This window comes from Microtus pennsylvanicus, chromosome 11 (genome assembly GCF_037038515.1).
Source record: "Microtus pennsylvanicus isolate mMicPen1 chromosome 11, mMicPen1.hap1, whole genome shotgun sequence".
NCBI classification, from domain to species: domain Eukaryota; kingdom Metazoa; phylum Chordata; class Mammalia; order Rodentia; family Cricetidae; genus Microtus; species Microtus pennsylvanicus.
This window is the reverse complement of record NC_134589.1, coordinates 69,588,081-69,608,643: the sequence shown is the minus strand read 5'-3', so window position 1 is coordinate 69,608,643 and position 20,563 is coordinate 69,588,081. Positions and strand designations below refer to the sequence as shown.

The 20,563-nt window shown below is 45.2% G+C and overlaps 1 protein-coding gene, 1 long non-coding RNA gene and 1 pseudogene across 2 annotated transcripts in view; 1 reads left to right on the top strand and 2 right to left on the bottom strand.

Annotated features, from left to right (window-relative positions):
- Window positions 1-1,826: 1,826 nt before the first annotated feature.
- Window positions 1,827-4,117, bottom strand: LOC142831613 (calmodulin-alpha-like; annotated as a pseudogene).
- Window positions 3,914-20,563, top strand: part of Sar1b (secretion associated Ras related GTPase 1B) — a 22,264-nt gene continuing 5,614 nt past the window's right edge. The window contains exons 1-4 of the mRNA XM_075992705.1: window positions 3,914-4,052; window positions 13,085-13,159; window positions 18,070-18,189; window positions 20,050-20,115. Of these exons, the coding sequence (XP_075848820.1) occupies window positions 13,102-13,159; window positions 18,070-18,189; window positions 20,050-20,115 (244 nt within the window). The 5' untranslated portion in view covers window positions 3,914-4,052; window positions 13,085-13,101. The remainder of the gene's footprint in view (window positions 4,053-13,084; window positions 13,160-18,069; window positions 18,190-20,049; window positions 20,116-20,563) is intronic.
- LOC142860862 (uncharacterized) overlaps window positions 20,109-20,563 on the bottom strand; it is a 20,377-nt gene continuing 19,922 nt past the window's right edge. Inside the window, exon 3 of the long non-coding RNA XR_012912413.1 lies at window positions 20,109-20,360. This is a non-coding gene — a long non-coding RNA (uncharacterized LOC142860862). The remainder of the gene's footprint in view (window positions 20,361-20,563) is intronic.

Below are 20,563 nucleotides of genomic sequence, written 5' to 3'. Positions count from 1 at the left end.
GACAGGGTCTCATGTGGTCCTGACTGGTCTCAGACTTGGCTATGTATTCAAGTGAGGCCATCTTTGAACTCCTGACCTTCCTTGTCTCTGCCTCCCAGTTGGGATTACAAGGGTGCTCCACCATGCTTGGTGATGGTTACTGTTTCTAAATAAAACTGTTCATTTCTGGATATTAGTCCTAATTTTACAGAAGCAGGAACTAAAAAGAAAGCTAAAGTGACTGGTAACCTCGGAACTCATGTGTGGACAGACCAAGTATTGTGTTCTATAACGCTATCAATGATGTAAAAACTGGTAATATTGAGGGTTGAGAATGATCTTTATTTCTGTTTTTTCCTGTTCTTCCAAACTTCAAATAATAAAAAATTTCGTCCTTCTTTCTCTGTGGAAAAATGGCAAGCAAGCCATGATGCCCTTGCAGAGGTCAGATGACAAATTTCTTTATTCGGTCTCGGGGTTCCAGGGATTAAACAGTAGCCTTGATGCCTTTATCTGCTGAGCCATCTCCCTGGCCTTCTTTCAAATTTAGACATCAAAAGGACTGGGGATTTAGGGTGGGAGACATGGCTCAATTAGTAAAGTGCTCGCTCTGAAAGATGAGGACCTGAGATTGATCCCCCAAAGTCATGTAAAGAAATCATAGCACAGCAGCTCATGCCTGCCATTGCACTGCTGGCTGGAGAAGGGGACACAGCAGGATTTCCAGAGCCTAGAGCTGGCTGGCCAGGGAGTCAGTCAATCCATGAACTCCAGGGTCAGTGACTGTGCCGGCTAATTTTATGTCAGTGTGACTCAGAAAAGGGAACCTCACAGGCAGATCTCTGAGTTCGAGGCCAGCCTGGTCTATATAGTGAGTTCCAGGGTGACACAGAGAAACCCTGTCTTGAAAAACCAAGAGGATGAAAGAAAAGAAAACCTCAGTTGAGGAAAGGCACCCCACCAGACAGACCATTTGTGCGTTTTCTTGATTGACGGTGTGGGAAGGCCCAGCCCATTGTGGATGGTACCATTCCTGGGCAGGTGGTCCTGAGGTATAGGAAAAAATCTGGTCGAGGAAGCCAGTAAGCAGGACTCCTCCATGTCCTCCATATGGCATCTGTATCAACTCCTGCCACCAATTTCCTGCCTGAAAACAAATATACAACTTGGAATGGATTTGAGGCAAATTGTGCCATAAGCAGATTATAAGTGGCTAAAAAAGCTTAAAAAGCAAGTAACAATAAAAGAAAATGTTTCTGATACAATACCAGCAGTACAAAAGAAAACCCCATTTTGCAATAGTGCAACTTTGAAGTATATATTGTTGACTGTCCACAGTTCACCCAGAGTTACAACTCCACACATCAACAATAACATGCTGACAGTTCCTAAAAACTATTTTTTTAAAAGATTTATTTATTTATTGTGTATACAGTATTCTGCCTACATTCATGCTTGCAGGCCAGAAGAGAGGGCACCAGATCTCATTACAGATGGTTGTGAGCCACCATGTGGTTGCTGGGAATTGAACTCAGGACCTTTAGACAAGCAGGCAATGCTCTTAACCACTGAGCCATGTCCCCAGCCCTCCTAAAAGCTATTTAAAAAGGCATAACCCAGATGTTCCCTCATTTGACCAACTCCATCTAAGTTTAGATGTGCAGAAGGGCTTGGGTATATCCAGAGTAAGCCACATGCAACATGTTACTTTATCAATTTTCTAAAATAAGGTTTAAGGACAATGACAGAAGACAAGGGAAGAAAACATGGAGGAATGAAATCCTTACTACTATAAATGCATATTTTTTTGACAGTAGGGGGAAACCTTTTACAGATTAGTTACAAAGAAAAGGCAAATAAACAATTTTGCACAAGAAATTTAACACATTCTGTGTAATGTCTTCACTTTGCTGGCATCATTTGTACAAACTCTTCATAGTTTGCCCGCCCGTCACCGTCAAAATCTGCTTCCCGATCAAGTCGTCAACCTCTGCATCTGTCAGCTTATCTCCGAGGTTTGTCATCCCATGGCGAAGCTCTGCGGCACTAACGTAGCCATTGCCGTCCTTATCAAACACGCGGCGTGCTTCTCTGATTTCCTCTTCACTGTCTGCATCTTTCATTTTTCTGGCCATCATTGTCAAAAGTTCAGGGAACTCAGTTGTGCCATTACCATCTGCATCTACTTCATTAATCATGTCCTGTAGCTCTGCTTCCGAGGGGTCTACCCACGAGACCTCATCCCAGTCCCCAGCTCCTTTGTTGTTATGGTCCCAGCACCGTCCTTGCCAAATAGTGGAAAGGCTTCTTTGAATTCTGCAATCTGCTCTTCAGTCAGTTGGTCAGCCTTCTGAGCTGCTTGTAGCTACGGCACGGTGCACAGCGCCCACATGCTCTTCCCGACAGACCACAGACTTCCCTTCTTGATGAGTTGACCTGGACATAGAAGCTAAGAGAAACTCTTTCCTCTCCATGTTGATTTTGATCATGGAGTTTATCACAGCAGTAGAAACCATAACTGAGACAGTGAGAGAGACTGTCTCAAACAGTAAGGTGGGGAGGCTGGGGAGACGGAGCAACAGTTAAAGTGCTTGCTGCTCCAGCAGGAGGACCAGCATCTGGGGGCCGGAGGGAATGGCTCATAGGTCAAGAGCTCTTATTACTTTTCCAGAGGATTGGGTTCAGTCCCCAGCACCCACATGGTGGCAAACGACCTTCTGTAACTCCAGTTCTAGGAGACCCAACGCCTCTTCGGACCTCCTCGAGCTCCTACATGCATACAGTGCACATAGACACACTCAGACATACAGTGTGCGCGCGCGTGTTTACTGCTTTTAAAAAGAGAACCCGAATTTGGATCACTAGAACTAATAAATGTTGTGGGGTTGTGAAGTCTTAGAAGGCAGAGACAGGGACTTCCCAGAGAAACTAGCTATATCAACAGGCTGTAGGCTGAGAGCACCTGCTTCAAAGAGTAAGGTAAAAGAGTAAGCCAGGGTAATTCCCGACAGTCCATTTGGAGTCGTCACATGTGTGCACCCATACACACATGAAGACAGACAGGACACGGGCATGGCAGGTAAGACTTTAATCCCGCACTCCGGAGGTAAAGGCAGGTGGTTCTCTGTGAGTTCGAGGCCAGCCTGGGCATAGTGAGTTCCAAAATAGACAAACTATGTAGAGAGACCCTATCTCAAACAAAACAGATAGGACTTTTTTTTTTTTTTTTGGTTTCCAGGCTGGTCTCGAACTCACAGAGATCCACCTGCCTCTGCCTCCCGAGTGCTGGGATTAAAGGTATGCGCCACCATCGCCCGGCCCCAATTTTTTTTTTAAATATATGATGCTTGGGACTGAACTCTGCATTTTGTAGGCTAGGCAGGCTCTCTACCATTGAGCTATAGTTCCACTCAGCCTCCCGAAAGATGCATTTGGGTGGAGGTTAATAAGACATTTTAATATAGGCTTAAGCATGAAGGGCAAGAGAAAGATGGGTACTCAGAGGAAAAATGAGACACATCCAAGAGCAAGGGTGTGAGATTCTCAAAGAATTGCAGGAGGTAAAACATACCCTAGTGGAAACCCAAGGGGTAGCTCAAAAAATGTATGTTTAGGTAACAGATGCTAGGTTGGTCCTGGTGCTGCAGAATTATACTTCCAGTTTCTTAGGAAGCTGGGGCAGGAGGACAATAAATTCACAGCCTGCCTGAGCAACTTTGTGAGATCCTGTCTCAAAATATACATAATAAAAGGCTGGTGGATGCAGCTCGGTGGTCGACTGCAGCCCCTAGTACCGAGGGAAAAAGGGGAGGGAAATAGATGCCAAAGACAATTTTCTCACATGCCTCTTGGGGTTGGTGTGAAGCTGGCCCACAGGGATTGGTGGTGGGACCGCAAGGAGGCGGAACCGAGGGCGAGCGGCGCTAGAGTCCCGCGGACTGTCACTAGCAAGCGCCCGCCGACCCGGAAGGATCTGAAGAGAGCTGGGGCCGGCAGCCATACCGCTTTGCAGAGCCGGCTCGGAGCGTGGAGGGCGGTCGCGGAGCAGGGAGTCACGTTCTCTGGAGTCGCAGGTGAGTGGCAGTGCCCTCGTCGGGGAAGAGTTCGGGGGACAGCCGGGGCCCTCCGGAAGGCGCATTGTGTAGGCTGTACACTCGATCGCCCGGAGCCCTGGTCCCTGAGCCTTCGCCAATGGGGAACCTGGTATTTTTGTTTGTTTGGCTGTGCGAGGGACTACAAGTCCGGTCCGTGCCCACGGGGACCGCTCTGGTGGCCCTCGGGGTAGGACAGTGGTTGTCACACGCAATTATTTCAGGAAAGAGTGCCAGGACGGCACGCGAGCCTCTCTTCTTCCCCTGGGCCTCAGTTTCCTCACTTGGTAAGATGAAGGAAGCAGGGGTCATTGACAGCTGGGGGTGGAGGGGACGCTCTGTGTTGTCCCAGTTAGTGTGGGAACTAACTGAGCCTCCTCGTTTTTAGTAGTTATCGTTTTGCCATTGCTCAAGCCTAGTTGAGTGGAGGGAAAAGATACTAATGCGGGGGGGCGGGGGGAGAATATCCGACAGGATAAAAACTTATTTTGAAACATCCAAATCTGGCCTTCTTAACTGAAGGAATCAAAGTCGTCCGGAGTTTAAGGTATTGGGGTGAAGAAAATCGAACCTACTGTTGTGAATTTGGACGTACGTGTGCAGGTGTCTTACCCTGAAGATCTGTGTCTCTTGCTAAAATATTGGTCAGAATGGTTGTCCTGAAATGAAAGAAGGAAGGTGGCCCCCATACAACGCTGCAGTCCTCTAAGGAAGACAGTCCTGTCGCCTCTGTTTTACAGATGACCAAGGAGGGAGGCTCTACCATTTGCAGGGATGAGTGGTGGCGTAAAACGGAGCAGCGAGCGGCTACCACTGCACCTTTCAGTAGATTTGTGTTTGAGCCCAAAGTATTTTGACCTTTAAAATTTTTATGAACTTAGGCAGGCACCCTGACCCTATAATTCCACCTACTCAAGAGGGCAGGAGCATCATTTGAGCCAAGACTGCTTGGGCAACATACCCAAGATCCTATCTCAAGGAAAAAAAATTTTTCCCCCAAGTGTTAAGATACTCCCTGGGCCTTGTGAGTTTACAGGAAAGGAAAGTGGCCACATTGTCTAAATGTTGGATTGTCTAAATGTTAGAAATGTATTGTGATTGAGCATAAAGAATTGCATTTTACCTTCCTCGGCCTGGTGCTGGAGGAGAAATGCAAGCCAGACTTGAAACGAAAGTGTAGTCTATCAGAAATGGAAATCACCTCCACCTCATTCAAGCTCACAGTCAGAGTGCCAGGGCAGTGATTCACTGCTTCTCCACTCCCTGTCTTACATGCAGAGTTGGCCGAAACTCATTGAAATTACTTTTTTTTATTTTTTTGGCAAAATATGATGAAGCAAATAATATTTAAATCAGCTATGGTCAGAAAGGTTAGCTGCCAGAAGGTATTAAAACTTGAGTAAGCCACAGGTGCTCCAGGCAGAGGAGCATTATATGCACAAAGGACTTTGAGAGCCTTTCAGTGCGGGACGGGCCTCGCGTGGATGCTCTGCGTCACACCTCAAGACCTATAGTCACCTGGACCTCTGAGCAGGACTTTGTTCTGGGAGCAGAGGAATGGCCCTTATTGTGGAAGAGTTTTCTATAAAGGCGAGAAGACCAGCTTGGCTGGGATATTCCAAAAGTTTCTCCATTGTATGTAGCTTGTAGAACAACTTTGATTATTGTTTTTTGTTATTTTGTCCCCCCACCCCCCAAGCTGAGGACCGAACCCAGGGCCTTGTGCTTGCTCTACCACTGAGCTAAATTCCCAACCCCTGATTATTGTTTTAAAATATTTTATTATTATATATACATATGATTATGAGTGTGTCTGTGTTAAAGGTCACACCAGGAAGTACAGGTAGAAGCCAGAGAACAATTTGTGGGAGCTGGCTCTTGCTTTCCACCGTGTGGGTTTCTGAAATCAAACGCAGGTCCTCAGGCTGAGTGACAAGCTCTTTTACCTACTGAGTCACCTTGCTAGCCCTCTGTTGGTGTTTTGAGGACGCAATTTGTTATCACATATACCGGTTTGGATTTTTTTAGTTCACTAGTGGCAAGTTCAAGTTCAGTACTCAGGCTGAAACATTCTTTTTGTTGTCTCACAGGCTGGCCTCTTTGAGATCCTCCCCCCATCAGCTTCCCAAGTTTCTCTTTCTTCTCTCTCTCTCTCCTCCCCTTCCTTTTTTCCTTTTTCTACTAGTCTTTTGATAGAGGAGTTTTTTTTTTACTTTCTCCTTTTTTCACTCTTTTTTTGAAAAAATAATTTATGTAAATTTATTTTATATGCATTGTGTGAAGGTGTCAAATCGCCTGGTAGTGGAGTTACAGACAGTTGTGAGCTGCCATGTGAGTGCTGGGAATTGAACCCAGGTCTTCTGGAAAAGCAGCCTCTCTCCAGTCCCTTCATTTTTCACTCTTAATGCCATATTTCCTGATGTTTTAACCTTATTTCAATTGGGTGCCACTTTTTTTCCAGAGGAAATAAGGATGGACTTTTAAAAAGCTATATAAATTAAAAGGTTTAATAGAACTCTCTCGAAATATTTAATATACAAAACATAGTCAAGCTAGGTATGGTCAAGCACTCCTTTAATCCCAGTACTCAGGCAGAAACTGGCTGATCTCTGAGTTGCAGGCCAACCTGGGCTACATAGAAAGTTCTAGGCCAGCTACATAGTGAGACCCTGTCTCAAAACAAACAAACAACAAAAACTGGGGTCAAACATGGTTTTACCTGGTCGCACAGGCTGGCCTTGAACTTGATGTGTAGCAAGGGATGACCTTGAGTTCTGAGTCTCCTGTCTACTTCCCAAGGGCTGTCCTGTGTCTGGTCTGTGTGCTGTCAGGGATGAAACCCTGCGAGTGAGGCAAGCGCTCACTAACTGAGCTCCATCTGCAGCCTGGTCTTGGATTTCTAGTAGAAGGTTAGAACAGACAGCATTCCATCCATCTGTGTGGGGCAGGGTTGTATGCGCCATGTTGCACATGTAGACATCAGAGTAGACCCTGTGGAGCTTGTTCTCTCCTTTGACTGTGTGGATCCTATGGATCCAGCTCTGGTCTGTGTGCCCATCAGCCGTTGTCCTTCCCACCACTGAGCCATCTTGCATCTTGCTGGCCCTTCTTTTCTGTTTTTGTTTTTTTTTTTAATTAATTTTTTAAGCTAGCATACAAAATAATGGGTTTTATTGTGACCTTTCTAAGCTTTATTTTATGTGTATGGGTGTTTTGCCTGCATGTGTGGACATGTACTGGTGCATGCCTGATGCCTGTGGACCAGAAGAGGGCATTGGAATTGGAGTTATAGATGTCGTGAGCCCCATGTTGATGCTGGGAGCTGAGCCTGGGTCAGCAAGAGCAAGAGGCTGTCACCACTGAGCCCCTGTTTTGACATTTTCATTCTTGTACGTCATCATACCTTGCTCATGTTTGCTGTGCTGTTTGGTCACCATTGTTGTCTGTTGGAGACAGAGTCTCATTAGTTCACACTGGCTTTCACTCATATGAGCCTCGTGTCGAGTCACAAATGCTGGAGTTACAAGTTATAGGCAAGCACGCCATACTCAAATCTCCCCTCCGCATGCACTGGGGAGGAGGCAGAGGCAGGCAGATCTCTGTGAGTTCAAAGCCAGCCTAGTCTACAGAGCGAGTTCCAGGCCAACAGGGGCTACTCAGTAAGACCCTGTCACAATAAGAATATATAAAGAATCCTGATGAAATCAGTGCTAGTTTCAAACCAGGAATTCTTCTGCCTTAGCCTAGAGTTGTGAGCAGGTGTGTGCCACACCGGTTGCTTTGTAGGAAATTTCTGTACCTGTGTTGCAGGACACAATCCTAATCCTTTTCCTAATGGCTGTCAGTGCTAATGTATTCATATGTAATGTGAAAATGGGGCTGACAAGGTGGCTCCCCAGGTAAAAGTGCTCGCTGTACAAGTCTGCCAACCTGAGTTCAAGTCCCAGAACCCGTAAAGTTGTCTCTGACCTCTACACAGGTACCATGGCGTGATGATGAAGGACACTTAAAAGATGGCACGCGAACCCCTTCCCCTCCCCACATATATGTACACACACACACACACACACACACACACACAAATAAATCAGTAGGTTTTTAAATGAGAATGCTATCAATCCTTTATATATTAAGAGTTATTGATATTATAACCCCAGCACTGGGGAGAGGGAGGAGCCAGCCTGAGCTATGTGATAACTTGTCCTAAGGGGAGAAACCCCAAAACCTCAAGCATAAGGATCCTGTTTCCTCATAAATGAGCTGTAACATGAGATGTCTGTTTAAAGCTTTAAATTTGCTTTTGAGTGATAGCTTTGTTGAACCAGACTAGACATACAGTAATGTTTACCCTGTAGCAGTGTGCAGTGTTCTCGGTATAGTCACAGTCTTACACAACCTTCACCACCAATTCCAGAACATTTTCCCTCACCTCTGAAAGAAACCCAGCCCCCATTAGCAGCCGTCCTGACTCCCCTCCCCTCCTGACTGCTCTAACCTGCTTACTCTCTAGATCTGCCTTAGTGGACATTTCTCGAAGAGAGTGTTATCCATGGACATTCAGTGGGCAGAGCTGTAAGAAGTGATTTGTAACCTGAGTTCTGTTCACTGCGCTGATTTTCGTGTTACCTGAGTAGATTGCTTTTTAATCTGCGGAGCTCTTTCCTGTTTGGTGTTCATGTAATAAATAAATCTGCTGACGTGCGGTGTTTCCTTGTCAGCGACCTTTGCTCTTCACATGTCTCTATGATGTGTTCCCGGGTTGTGTAATATGTTCTCAGGGCTCAGGTGTCTGTTTGTAGCTAAGTGGCTTTAATCTTAGTTGAGTGTTTTTATTTTTACTTCTATTTGAAAAAAAAAAACCAAATAGCTAATTCTGTTTTAGTAATTCCTGGCTTGTTTTGAGGGTTTTATAAGTTGTAGTTTTAGAGGAATATAGAATCTATTTTCTCAAGTGGGGTTTCTCTGTGTAATTAGATAATGTCTTTGAGGATCAATTTTACAGCCGCAGATGGGCACCACCCTCATGCAGAGGAGTCCTTCCCTTCAAGGCTAACCCTGCTCCACCTCCTCATCCCAGTGAAGACTTTGCCTCTTGATTGGCTGCCATGCATAGCAATGCCCTCTAGTCTTTCAGATGAGTCTGCATCCTGTCACTGTGGACACTGCACCTTCCTGGCTTCCTGGACCTTTCACCCCAGTGCCTCTTTATCTTTCCGTGCTGGTGTCAGACCTTGGAGCTGCCACCACACAGACCTGAACTTCTCTGACCCTTGCTCTTCCCCATTACCGTGCGCCCTGGTCCACTTCACCCGTCCCCTTTACTGTAGACACACTTACCTTCTGGTTCAGACCTTCCCACTGCTCTGTTGGTTCTGTTCTGTGGAAGGCAGGCTTCCCGCAGTTCTCACCTCAGCCTTGTTCACCATGCACCTCGCTTCTTCTCACCCTTGTCCTGTTGTCTGCACAACCTGGGCTGAGGGCAGCTCACAGCAGAGCTTCTCAGGGTGCCCACAAGTGCTGTCCCTCATGTTCTTCTCCCCCTAGCATTAGACTAGGCTCAGACCCAGGGCCTTCTCTATCCCCTTGTTCATCTCTGCCTTGGAAGTCAGAATTTTCTAAAGCCTAACATCACTGAGGGTGGGGTGTAAGGTAGGCGTGTTGAGGGCAAAAAAAAAAATCAGTGCTGATAGGCAGTGCTATGAATGTCTGTTAGTTCTCCAACATTTTTTTTTCTTAAACTCAGTGCTGGCTGGGTATGGTGGCACAGGCCTTTAATCCCAGCTCTCTAGAGGCAGAAGCAGGTGGATTCTGAGTTCAAGATCAGCCTGGTCTACAGAGCAAGTTCCAAGACAACCAGGGCTACACAGAGAAAGCCGTCTTAAAAAACAAAATAAATAAATAAACTCAGTGTTAGGGCACAAAGCCTGGTCCTTTCATGTTCTTGGCAAATATGCTACCACTGAGCTACATCCCCAGCCTTTGAACGATCGATCATCTGACTTGATCTACTGCCACAGTACCTGTCATGTGTCTCAGAATTGCCTCAGCTCTCCCCTGCCACTGTTCTGAGACAGTGTTTCCCTACACATATAACCCAAGCTAGCCTTAAATCAGTCTTCTGACTCAGCTAAACCTGGGATTACAGCGTGTGCCACCAGCTCGACCATCCCTCTTCATCCCTGGAGTCAGATTCCTGCCCACTCTGCAGATCCTGGGCCTCCCTTCTCCTCGCAGAGGAAAGGTTCTCTCAGTTCAAGCTCCCTGTCAGCCTTTACTCCTTCTCTTGTTTAATTTCCCGCTTCTTTTTGTTTATTATGAGCTCTCTGTCCTGAACTTGCTCTGTAGACCAGGCTGGCCCTGAACACACAGAGCTCTCCCTGCCTCTGCCTCCCGAGTGCCAGGACTAAAAGCATGCACCGCCATGCCCAGGTCTTCCAGAAGTTTTTTCCTTTCTGTTATCATTATACCCATACCTCACCCTTCCTGGAGAAGAAAATCTTGGTTTTTTCATTCCATTTCAAATTTATTTCTATATTTAGGCTTCTGCAATCTAGCTCAAGTTGGCCTGGGGTCTTCTGCCTTAGACTCCACAGTGCTGGGATTATAGAAGTGTACTACCACATCCATTTCAAGCTTAAAGAAAGCTGCAGGTGGGTTTGCCCACTTGTCATTCTGAGGTGGTGTGGGTGCTTGCTCTCCACAGCCATTCATGTCAAGTTGGACAGCTGACCACAAGCTGACTAAAGCAAGCAGAAATGTCTGAAGGATGACAGCTAGCACAGTCTTCCCAGGGTTTGCACTGGGCCCAGGCTCCAGACCAGAGCTATTTGTTCACATCTAGAAAGTGAACTTTGTTGACCTGTGAAAGTACATTTCTGTGTCTAGGATCTTTCCTGACTTGTTTTTCCTGTTACCCCATTAGTTTGCCAGGCTATGTTAAGTAAATGCTGAATTGTACTGTTTTCTACTGTGACTTAAAAGATTTGTTTAATATGTGGTAAAAATTAAATGTTGAAAAATTCAGAAAGATAACACACCCCAAACTTACCACCTGGAGCCAGTTGCCGCGAGGAGCTGCTATGGAGGTCCGCACAGTGTTCTTAGTGCTCGGGAGATGGAGACTGAATGACTGGAAATTCAGGCCCCCTTGGCTACATGGCAGCCAGCCTAATTGGGGATTGAACCTAGGGCCTGACATGTTAGACAGGCTCTCCACACTAAACTTTTTTTTTTAACTTGCATTTTCTTTATTGGGGAAGGGCACACACATGCCATGTGTCCTTGTGGAGGTCAGTAGACAGTTTGCAGGGTGGTTCCAGGAACTGAACTCATGTCATCAGGCTGGGCAGCAAGTGTCTCTGTCCATCGAGCCATCTCACCAACCCGTACACCGAGCTTTTTTATTTTTATTTTTGGCAGGGGCAGGGGGTGGATGAGAGAATGGGGTGGGCTTGTTTATTTTTGTTTTTGTTTTTTGAGATGGGCTTAGGAAGCCCAGGCTGTCTAGTTGAGCCTGGCCTTGAACTGTTCCTCCTGCCTCCAACAGTCGAAGCCCCATCACATCTGATTCCGGGCTTTTTATTTAGTTATTTTTGAAATATCATCTCACTACATGTGCCAGGCTCTTGATCCTGAGCCTGTGGTGTAGCCCAGGCAAAACCTCCTGAGTAACTGGAATATAAGACTTGTACCACCAAGTCCAGCTCGGAAACACTTACTATTATAAAACTCAGAAAATAGACCAGGCTGGCCTCAAACCCAGAGATCTGCCTGCCACTGTCTCCATAGAATGCTGGGACTAAAGACTTTTGCCACATTTGGCTTTACTAATTATTAGTATTTGTTGTTGAAACAGTCGACGGTAGCCCAAGCTGGTCTTGAAGTAGCTATGCAGTCAGGAGCTTGACCCTCCTGCTTCCGACCTCCTCAGTCAGGCGTGCAAACTTGTCATCTCCTTTCTCTCTGTCTTTTCTCCCCAGCCCCCAACTCTCACAACAGATTTGATAAATAGCTCACATCTGCATATGAAGAACACAGATGGTTTCTAAAATTGGTCTTTTAAATTTTTTAAGCATTTTAGTGTCTGTCTGTCTGTCTGTGTAACAAGTGCCAGTGCCCTCAGAGGCAGAAGAGAAGAGAGCTTTGGAAGCCCTGGAGTTGGCTAGACTCATAGGCAGTTGTTGGCTACCAGACATGAGTGCTGGGAATTGAACTCAGGGTCTCTGGAAAAGCAGGAAATACTCTTAACCTCTAAGCCATCTCTTTGGTCCTCCAGTTTTTCTTATTTTGAGATGGAGTCAGCTTACTCTGTAGTCTAAGCTGGTCTTGAATTAACAATCTTCCTGCCTCAGCTCCCCAGTGGCTAGAATTACAAGTCTATGCCACCATGGTTGGCTCTAACTTAGTTCTGAAAAGGTTTTATACCAGTTTATCCTGCTACCTATTTCCTCTTTTAAAAGAGGCAAGATAGCTGTGACTGGCCTAGAACTGCTATATAGACCAGTCCAGCCACAAACTTGCAGTGATCCTCCTGCCTCTGTCCTGAGTGCTAGGATTATAGTTATTGGCCACTATACTTGGCTCTTAATTTCTTCTAGTCCTGGTTGTTGTAATTAATTTTGTTCCTTCCATGCAGAGAATAATGGTCTCTGCCTGATAGTTTAGTGGCATTTTGAGATTTATGCATCAGCACAGATGAGGTTCGGTCAGCCTGGATAACAGTCTGTTGGTGTTTGTGTGCACACATGCACAAGTTCATGTGCCCCACAGTGTATGTGTAGAGGTCAGAGGGCAACTTGTGGGTTGGTTCTCTCCCTACCATGAGGGTCCCAGGGACTGGCCTGAGGGTACCAGGCCTGGCAGCAGTGCCTCTCTGTACTGAGCCCTCTTCCCCAGCTCTATTTAGTTCCTAACACTTGTGTAATGTTGGAGGGTTATTCAGGCTTGTTTAACATCTGTCAGTATTTTGTGTATGTTGGCGATGCTGACTGCTAAATCTACACCTTGTTTTTCAGAGCTGTAAGATCTGGACATGTCCTTCATATTTGACTGGATTTACAGTGGTTTCAGCAGTGTGCTGCAGTTTCTAGGTAACCTCAGCTTTGCTCTTTGTAGCTATCTCGTTGACCCTGTTTATGTAAATGCACTTGTTTGTAGAGAGCTCCTTTATGTAAGCCTGTGGTTAAGACAGCGAGCTTTGGAATTATGAAATACATCCAGTGACTCACTCCCTTGGAATCACGTAATCTTAGGTCAGGTGTAGGAGAGCACACCTGTGTCCCAGCACTCTGGAGTCTGAGACTGGAGGATTCCAGCAGGTTCCAGCCAAGCCTGCTCTTCAGAATGAGCTCAAATTTCTAAAAAATTATATAATCTTGAATAATTTCCTTTTTTACTTTACCCCAAGTTTACTTATCTATAAAATGGCCATTTTTTTTTAATGTGCTGGGGCTGGAACTTAGGACCTCATGCATGTTGGGCAGGTGCTCTAGCACTGAGCTGTATCCCCAGTCTTGGCTCTAATGAATCTACTCTTATGATTTATTTATCTAGAGACCGTTCGCTGGTCTGGAACTCACAGAGATTTGCCAGCCTCTGCCCCCAGCTCCTAGTGCTGAGATTAAAGGTGTGTGTCACCATGCCTGCTTCTATCTCTTATAACTGTTTCCAGTAATATTCCTAACAGAAATATGTATTGCTTCTTGACTAGTTTGTCTGCATTTTTTAACATTTTATCTCATGGAATCTAGTGTAGAATCCAGCGTGTTACTTTTGCTTTTGGGTTCTTTTGGCACAGAGACTCTGACCCAAGGCCTCTTGCACATTAGGCTACTGCTGTATCAGTTGAGCTCCATCCCTAGCCCTGTCAAGTCTTGGGCTTATTATAAACATCTATGTCTCGGGCTGGGGAGATGTCAGTAAAGAACTTGTTCAAGCATGAGGACCTGAGCTCCATCCCAGCACCCACAAAAATAAAAAGAGGCTGGGCGTGATAGCATACACCTTTAGTTTAAGAATTCAAGAGGCAGAGGCTGGCGAATCTCGTGAGTTCCAGAAGAGCTACATGTGGACCTTGTCTCAAACAAAGAAAACACTGCTCTTTCAGAGGGCTCAAGTCAATTCCCAGCACTCACTTGGTAGCTAACAACCATTTGTAACCAGCTCCTCCTTGAGCACCAGGTATACACATGGTACACAGACATACATGTAGGCAAAACACCTGTATAACTCAGTGGGCTAAGGTGCTGGCTGCCAAATCTGATGATCTCCCAGAGCCCATGGAATACAGAAAGAAAAAAATTAAAAGTTTAAAATTTATTACCAGGCAGGTGGTGGCAGCACATGCCTTTAATCCCAGCACACCGGAGGCAGAGGCAGGCCAATTTCTGAGATCAAGGCCAGCCTGGTCTACAAAGTGAATTCCTAGACAGCCTGGGCTACACAGATAAACCACGTCTCAAAAAAAAAAAAAAGGAAAAACAAACAAAAGAAGTGCCTGCAAACCAAGAATTTAGTTCAGGACACATTTTGTGGGTTGTTTGTTGGGGGGGCAGTAATGTGTTTAGGATTGGATCCAGGCCCTCACGTGTGCTAAATAAACCATCTACGACCGAGCCACAGCCGCTGCCCCACAGTCTTTGAAGAGTCAGGTTCAAGCACTCTGTGTTCTGGGTGTCCCTTTTGAGAATCAGATTGTACTTTACATTTAATATTTAGGCCACTGAAAAACAAAAACAAACCAAAAAGAAGAATTTGGCTACTAACCAAATATGATGGTATGTATCTGAGGACTGGATAAAGGCCAGCCTTGGCTGCACTGAGAGATTCTATTTTCTCCTTTTCTTTCTTTCTTTCCTTCCTTCCTTCCTTCCTTCCTTCCTTCCTTCCTTCCTTCCTTCCTTCCTTCCTTTCTTTCTTTCTTTCTTTCTTTCTTTCTTTCTTTCTTTCGTTTGTTTAAAATAAGTTCTCACTATGTAGCTCTGGCTGTCCTGGAACTCACCTTGTAGAGACTGCTCAACTGGTCTACAAAGTGAGTGGATCACAAGATCCTCCTGCCTCTGTCCCCTGAGTTCTGGAATTAAAGGTGTGAGCCACCATGCCTTCCTGGGAGAGTTATTTTCAGAAATAAAAGGAAATTTTTTTAAAAAAAGGAAGCAAAGAGGGAAGAAAGAGATCAGAGAGGCATTGATAGCTGACCACAGATTAGGACTGCAGACAGTATACTTCTTAGCTAAAGTGCCAATAAAAATAGGTGTTGTTCTGGAAAGAATTTATCAGAGAATGGATGGCCCAGAATGAGTTCCTTAGTGACCTAAGACGTCAGTATAATTAGGTATATAAACATGCCGTGACACACATGCAGAGATCAGAAGATGACAGGAATTGATCTTTTCTTCCACCCTATGGGTTCTGGGAATCAAACTCGGGTCATTAGGCTCGGCTGCAATGCGTGCACCCCCCCAGCCAGCTCACCAGCCCCAAGAAGATATTTCTTGAGCTGCTGCTATGGTTTATGAAAAGCTTCCTGTTCTTTTCTGCTAACGTTTGGTGAAGTCAAACAACTAGACACATCAAAAGAAAAGCTCGGAGCTGCTTGTGGTGATGGGTACTGAGCAGTGTGAGGACCTGGGTTCCATCCCCAGCACCAAAGCCGTCTTTTCTTCTGACACAGGGCCTCTCCATATTCTTTTTGTGTAAATGTAGCACGAAAATGACAGTCCAATTTAGATAGGCCAGTGCTACCATTCTTCCCGATTCTTTCTTCTCTTTCTCTGTCTTTAAGATCAGACTGTTGGCCTCAAACACAGGTTAGCCTCCTGGCTTAGCTTCCCTGGGGCTGGGATGATAGGTGTGAGCCAGCATGCCTTGTTCAAACTTATTTATTTATTCATGCATTCACTCATTAGTTCATTCTTTTTTTTTTTTTTTTTTGGTGCTGGGGATTAAACCTTGGCTTCATGTATGCTAGGCAAGCAGCTAACTACTGGGTAATATTTATTTCTTGAATGATTAATTTATTTCCATCCATGAAAAATTCCTTCTTTCACTTTTCATTTTGTCTGTCTCCATGCAGACATGACGTTGCATGGCGCTTCTCTAGCGCGGTGCACAGCATCACCTTTAGTTGACACGGTGCTCATCCTCCCCGTCTGTAGACGTGTGAGCAATAAGCTTCTGTTGATCAGAACCAAACTTACTTTTTTAATTAGTCGAGGTCCCAAATCACAGATAAATTGATGCACTCACTCATCTGTCTGACTGTTGTCCCGGGGATGCAGCCTAGGCCTAGATTATGTAGGCGAGTGGTTCGCCACTGAACTGCATCACAGCCCTCTTTTTAAACTTTTGTTTTGAGACAGAGTCTCAGTTAATTGCTCAGGCTGGCTTGGAACTCATGTTCTTTCTGCCTCCATCTCCTAAACACATAAGATTACAGGGATGAATGGGGCCGTGGTTTTGCTTGCCTTTAATCCCAGCACTCTGGGTGGATCTCTGTGAGTTCAAGGCCAGCCTGCTCTATAAAGTGAGTTCCAGGACAGCCAGGACTGTTACACAGAGAAACCCTGTCCCCCTCCCCAAAATAAAAAAAAAATAAAAGGAAAAAGATTACAAGGATGGCTATATAGCCTAACTAGCCTGGAATTAGCATGATCCCCCTGCCTCCACCTCACCAGTGCATGTTAGAATTACAGATACATTTTGCCATGGTTGGATAATGTGTAGATTTTAAATTGCTGTGTAAAAATTGAAAAGGAGGGACTGAGGAAATGAATGACTGCCTGCAATTCCAGAGGCCCTGGGCTCAATTCCCAGCACCCACATGGCAGCTCATGTAACTATCTATAACCCAGGCTCAGGGGACCCCTCTGGTGGCCTCAGACACTGCACTACAGGCATAAAATAAAACCTGAAAATGAGAGCTAGGCCTTACTTGGTTATATAGACATATAACCCCAGCAGGAGGATCACAAACTAAAAGTTATCAACAGAATGAATTCAAAGCCAAGTTGGGCAATTTGGTGAGATCCTATCTCACACTAAACTCGAGAGGCAGAGGCAGGCGGATCTCTGTGAGTTCGAGACCAGCCTGGTCTACAAGAGCTAGTTCCAGGACAGTCTCCAAAACCACAGAGAAACCCTGTCTCGAAAAACCAAAAAAAAAAAAAGAGGACAAAGATACAGCGCAGTGATAGGAAACACTTGCCTGGCCTGACTAGGGTAGTACTGCACACCAAAACAAGCACAGAAAGCCTGAAAATAAGCTAAGAAACCAAACTTGTTTATGCTTAATTACTTAGGTTGAGGCAGAGTTAGAATTGATTATTGTTTATTTGTTTTGTTTGTTTGTTTGGTTGGTTTTTTTCGAGATAGGGTCTCTCTGTGTAGCATTGGCTGTCCTGAAACTTACTCTGTAGACTAGACTGGTCTCAAATTCACAGAAATCCGCCTGCCTCTGCCTCTCAAGTGCTGGAACTAAAGGTGTGTGTCACCACCGCCTGGCTGTCTGTTTTTTAAAGCAGTCTGTCTGCATAGCCCTGGCTGCCTGGATCTGTAGGCCAGGCATGATACACCTCCCTCTGCCTCCTGAGTGCTGGGATTAAAGGCAAGCATGTGCTACCATACTTGGTCTAGGTTTTGTTTTTTGAGACAGGGTCTCATGTAGCCCAGGCTGACCTCACACTTGCTATATAGCTGAGAATTGCCTTAAAACTTCAGATTCTCCTGCCTTAATCTTCCAGCTCTTGTGGATTGCAGGTATGGTAAAGTTGGGCTTATTAGGGTTTTAATGTCAGTGTAAACACAGGCATTAGTGAGGGGCACTTAGGAGAAGGACATCACACACCCAGGAGTTCTAGACTTCTCAAGAGTTACACTTCAGGTATCTTACCAATAACTGAGGACAACAGTAACAGTAACTTTCACATCATGTCCAGGATAAAGTCATTTTTATGATCCATGTTTGATGTCACTCTTACTGATCATAGCTCTTATTCTGCAGGATTGTATAAAAAAACTGGTAAACTGGTATTCCTTGGATTGGATAATGCGGGGAAAACAACGTTGCTACACATGCTGAAAGATGACAGGCTTGGCCAGCATGTCCCGACACTACATCCCAGTAAGTATTTTCCTCCATACGAGTCATGCTGAGTCATAGGCCCTGCCCAAAAGTTTTTTATTTGGGATTTTTGGTGGATAAAGTATGAGATTTTTCAACCTGTTCCTGAAACAGTTGGGTAAATAGTAATTGACCTGGTTCCCAGAGCACAGATTAAGATCTAGAAGTAACGCTCAGACGTTTTCATCCCTGTACAGCCATGAGCCCAGCCTAGGTTACAGAGTAAGAACCTCCAGAGCCAGCAGCAGAAACAGAGGACTAATTTGTATCTGTAAGTGTCACAGTGAAAACATGCTACACCAGGCAGATGGAGTTTAAAAACAAGTTAATTGGAGGATGTGTGTGGCACACACCTCTAACCCCAGCACTTGGGAAAAGCAGGTGGGTCTGCGAGATCTTAGACATCGTAGTAAATTCTAGGTCAACCAGGGCTCCACAGTGAGACCTTACCACGGAAAATAAAAATGAGAAGAGTTGCCTTCTGGCCTATACATATGCCTGTGGCACGCACCCACCTGCATTCATATCTACATAAAATAAAAGTAAATAATGTTTTAAAAGAGCTTGATTTGTTAAGACAAGGCGTGTCTGTGTGCAGACTTAGAGCCAGCCGAGTACCTTTACTTCTCTTTTGCTGGCTGGTGCTGCTCCCTTCATTTGCCTAGGAGTTTTCTTGAGCACCTACTGTATACCACACCTGGTCTAGACACAGGACCCTGCAGAGCACAGATCAGGTGCTGTCTCAGCTCTCTTGCAGTTCACATTCATTTAACAGCCCTGTGTCCTCTGATCTGGCAATTCTACTACTAGGTGTTTATCTGGAAAAGTGAGAATATGTATTTGCCAAAAGACTTTTATGGAAAAGAGAAGGAACGCAGCAGGAAATATTCTCCAAAACAGAGGAGTAAATGCTGGGCGTGCACACCTGTGGTTCCAGCATGTGGGAGGTAGAGGCTGGAAGTCAACACTGGAGCCTGGTCTACATAGAGTTCCAGACCAGCCAGGATAAATGAGACTCCATCTCAAAAATGAAAAATAAAATAGACCTCAGTCTTGACACATTCCATGAGAGAAGCTGGTCACAAGATGTTCCCTGCTGTGTTACAGCATCACATAAAATGTCAGAATTAGCAAGAATAATCTGTGAGGATAGGGGTGAGGTCTCGGTGGGGGGCCGACAGGGAAGGGAGATGGGGCATTCTGAGATGTTGACAGTCCTTCCTGTACCTTTATTATTAAATAGGTATTTCTTTACTAGAGTAGAGTGAGTTCAGGGGTTTAACCATATGAATGGATAGCCAGCCATATTTCAAGCATTGCCCTTTCCTTGTGGGAGTGACCTCAAATACAGACCCAGTTAAATATTTAATTTACTTGAAACACTGTATAATTCCCTCTCTTTAGTTTTTGAGATAGGCTCTTGCTTTGTAGCCCAGGCTAACTTCAAACTCACCATCCCTCAACTTTCCTAGCTCCCCAGTGCTGGAGATGTGTGTGCTCTGGTTGTGTTCTGAGCCAGGTTACAATAAATGCCTAACAGAATAAATGCTCTGGCACCACGTAGTTACGTGGAAATTTTCGTTGTGATTATGGGAAACTTCTCTTTAGGCTGTGGGGAAAATAAGAGTTTGGAAGTGACCGAGAATTTAAAGGAAAATATGTACTCAATGAGGAGATAAATGGAAGATTATAAACATGTCTTTATAGTCTAGGCTAGCTTTGAACTTGCTCTGTAGCCAAGGATAGCCTTAAACTTCTATTCTTCCTGTCTCTACCTCCCAAGTACTGGGATTACAGTCATGAGTCCCTGTGCCTGGCAGATTTCTGATTATGTTATTAAAATATCTTATTTTTATTTAGCTTCAGAAGAACTCACTATTGCTGGCATGACTTTTACAACTTTTGATCTGGGTGGGCACATCCAAGGTAAGATTCTATTTCCCTTAGTCTCTGTTTTATCTTCGTATATGTGACTGCAATGGTCCAGAGCTTGGAACTGCATGCTCTTCAAGTAAGGCAGAGTCAGGTCAAGGATCATCAGCAGATGTGCACGCCTTGGAAGCCAAGAGGGCTTTTATGATACTTCTGATTCACTGAAGTCGGAACTGCTTGTGGTGGGGAGGGAGGAAGAAAATCCAGCTCCCATTCTCTTTGCATCAGGCTCCTCTCACCTGTTGTCAAAACCATATTATGAACCCATGATACAGCCCCCCACCCAAGCTCCCAGTGACGAACCATTTCTTATAACACACAGACTTGTCATTGTCCCAGCATTCTCTGCGGTCCTTTCTCTCTTCCCATTTCTCTTTCTCCCACTAGAGCTGACCTCCAGTTCTCCCCTTCTGCTTTTGCTCACAAATCCCCATCTATGAGA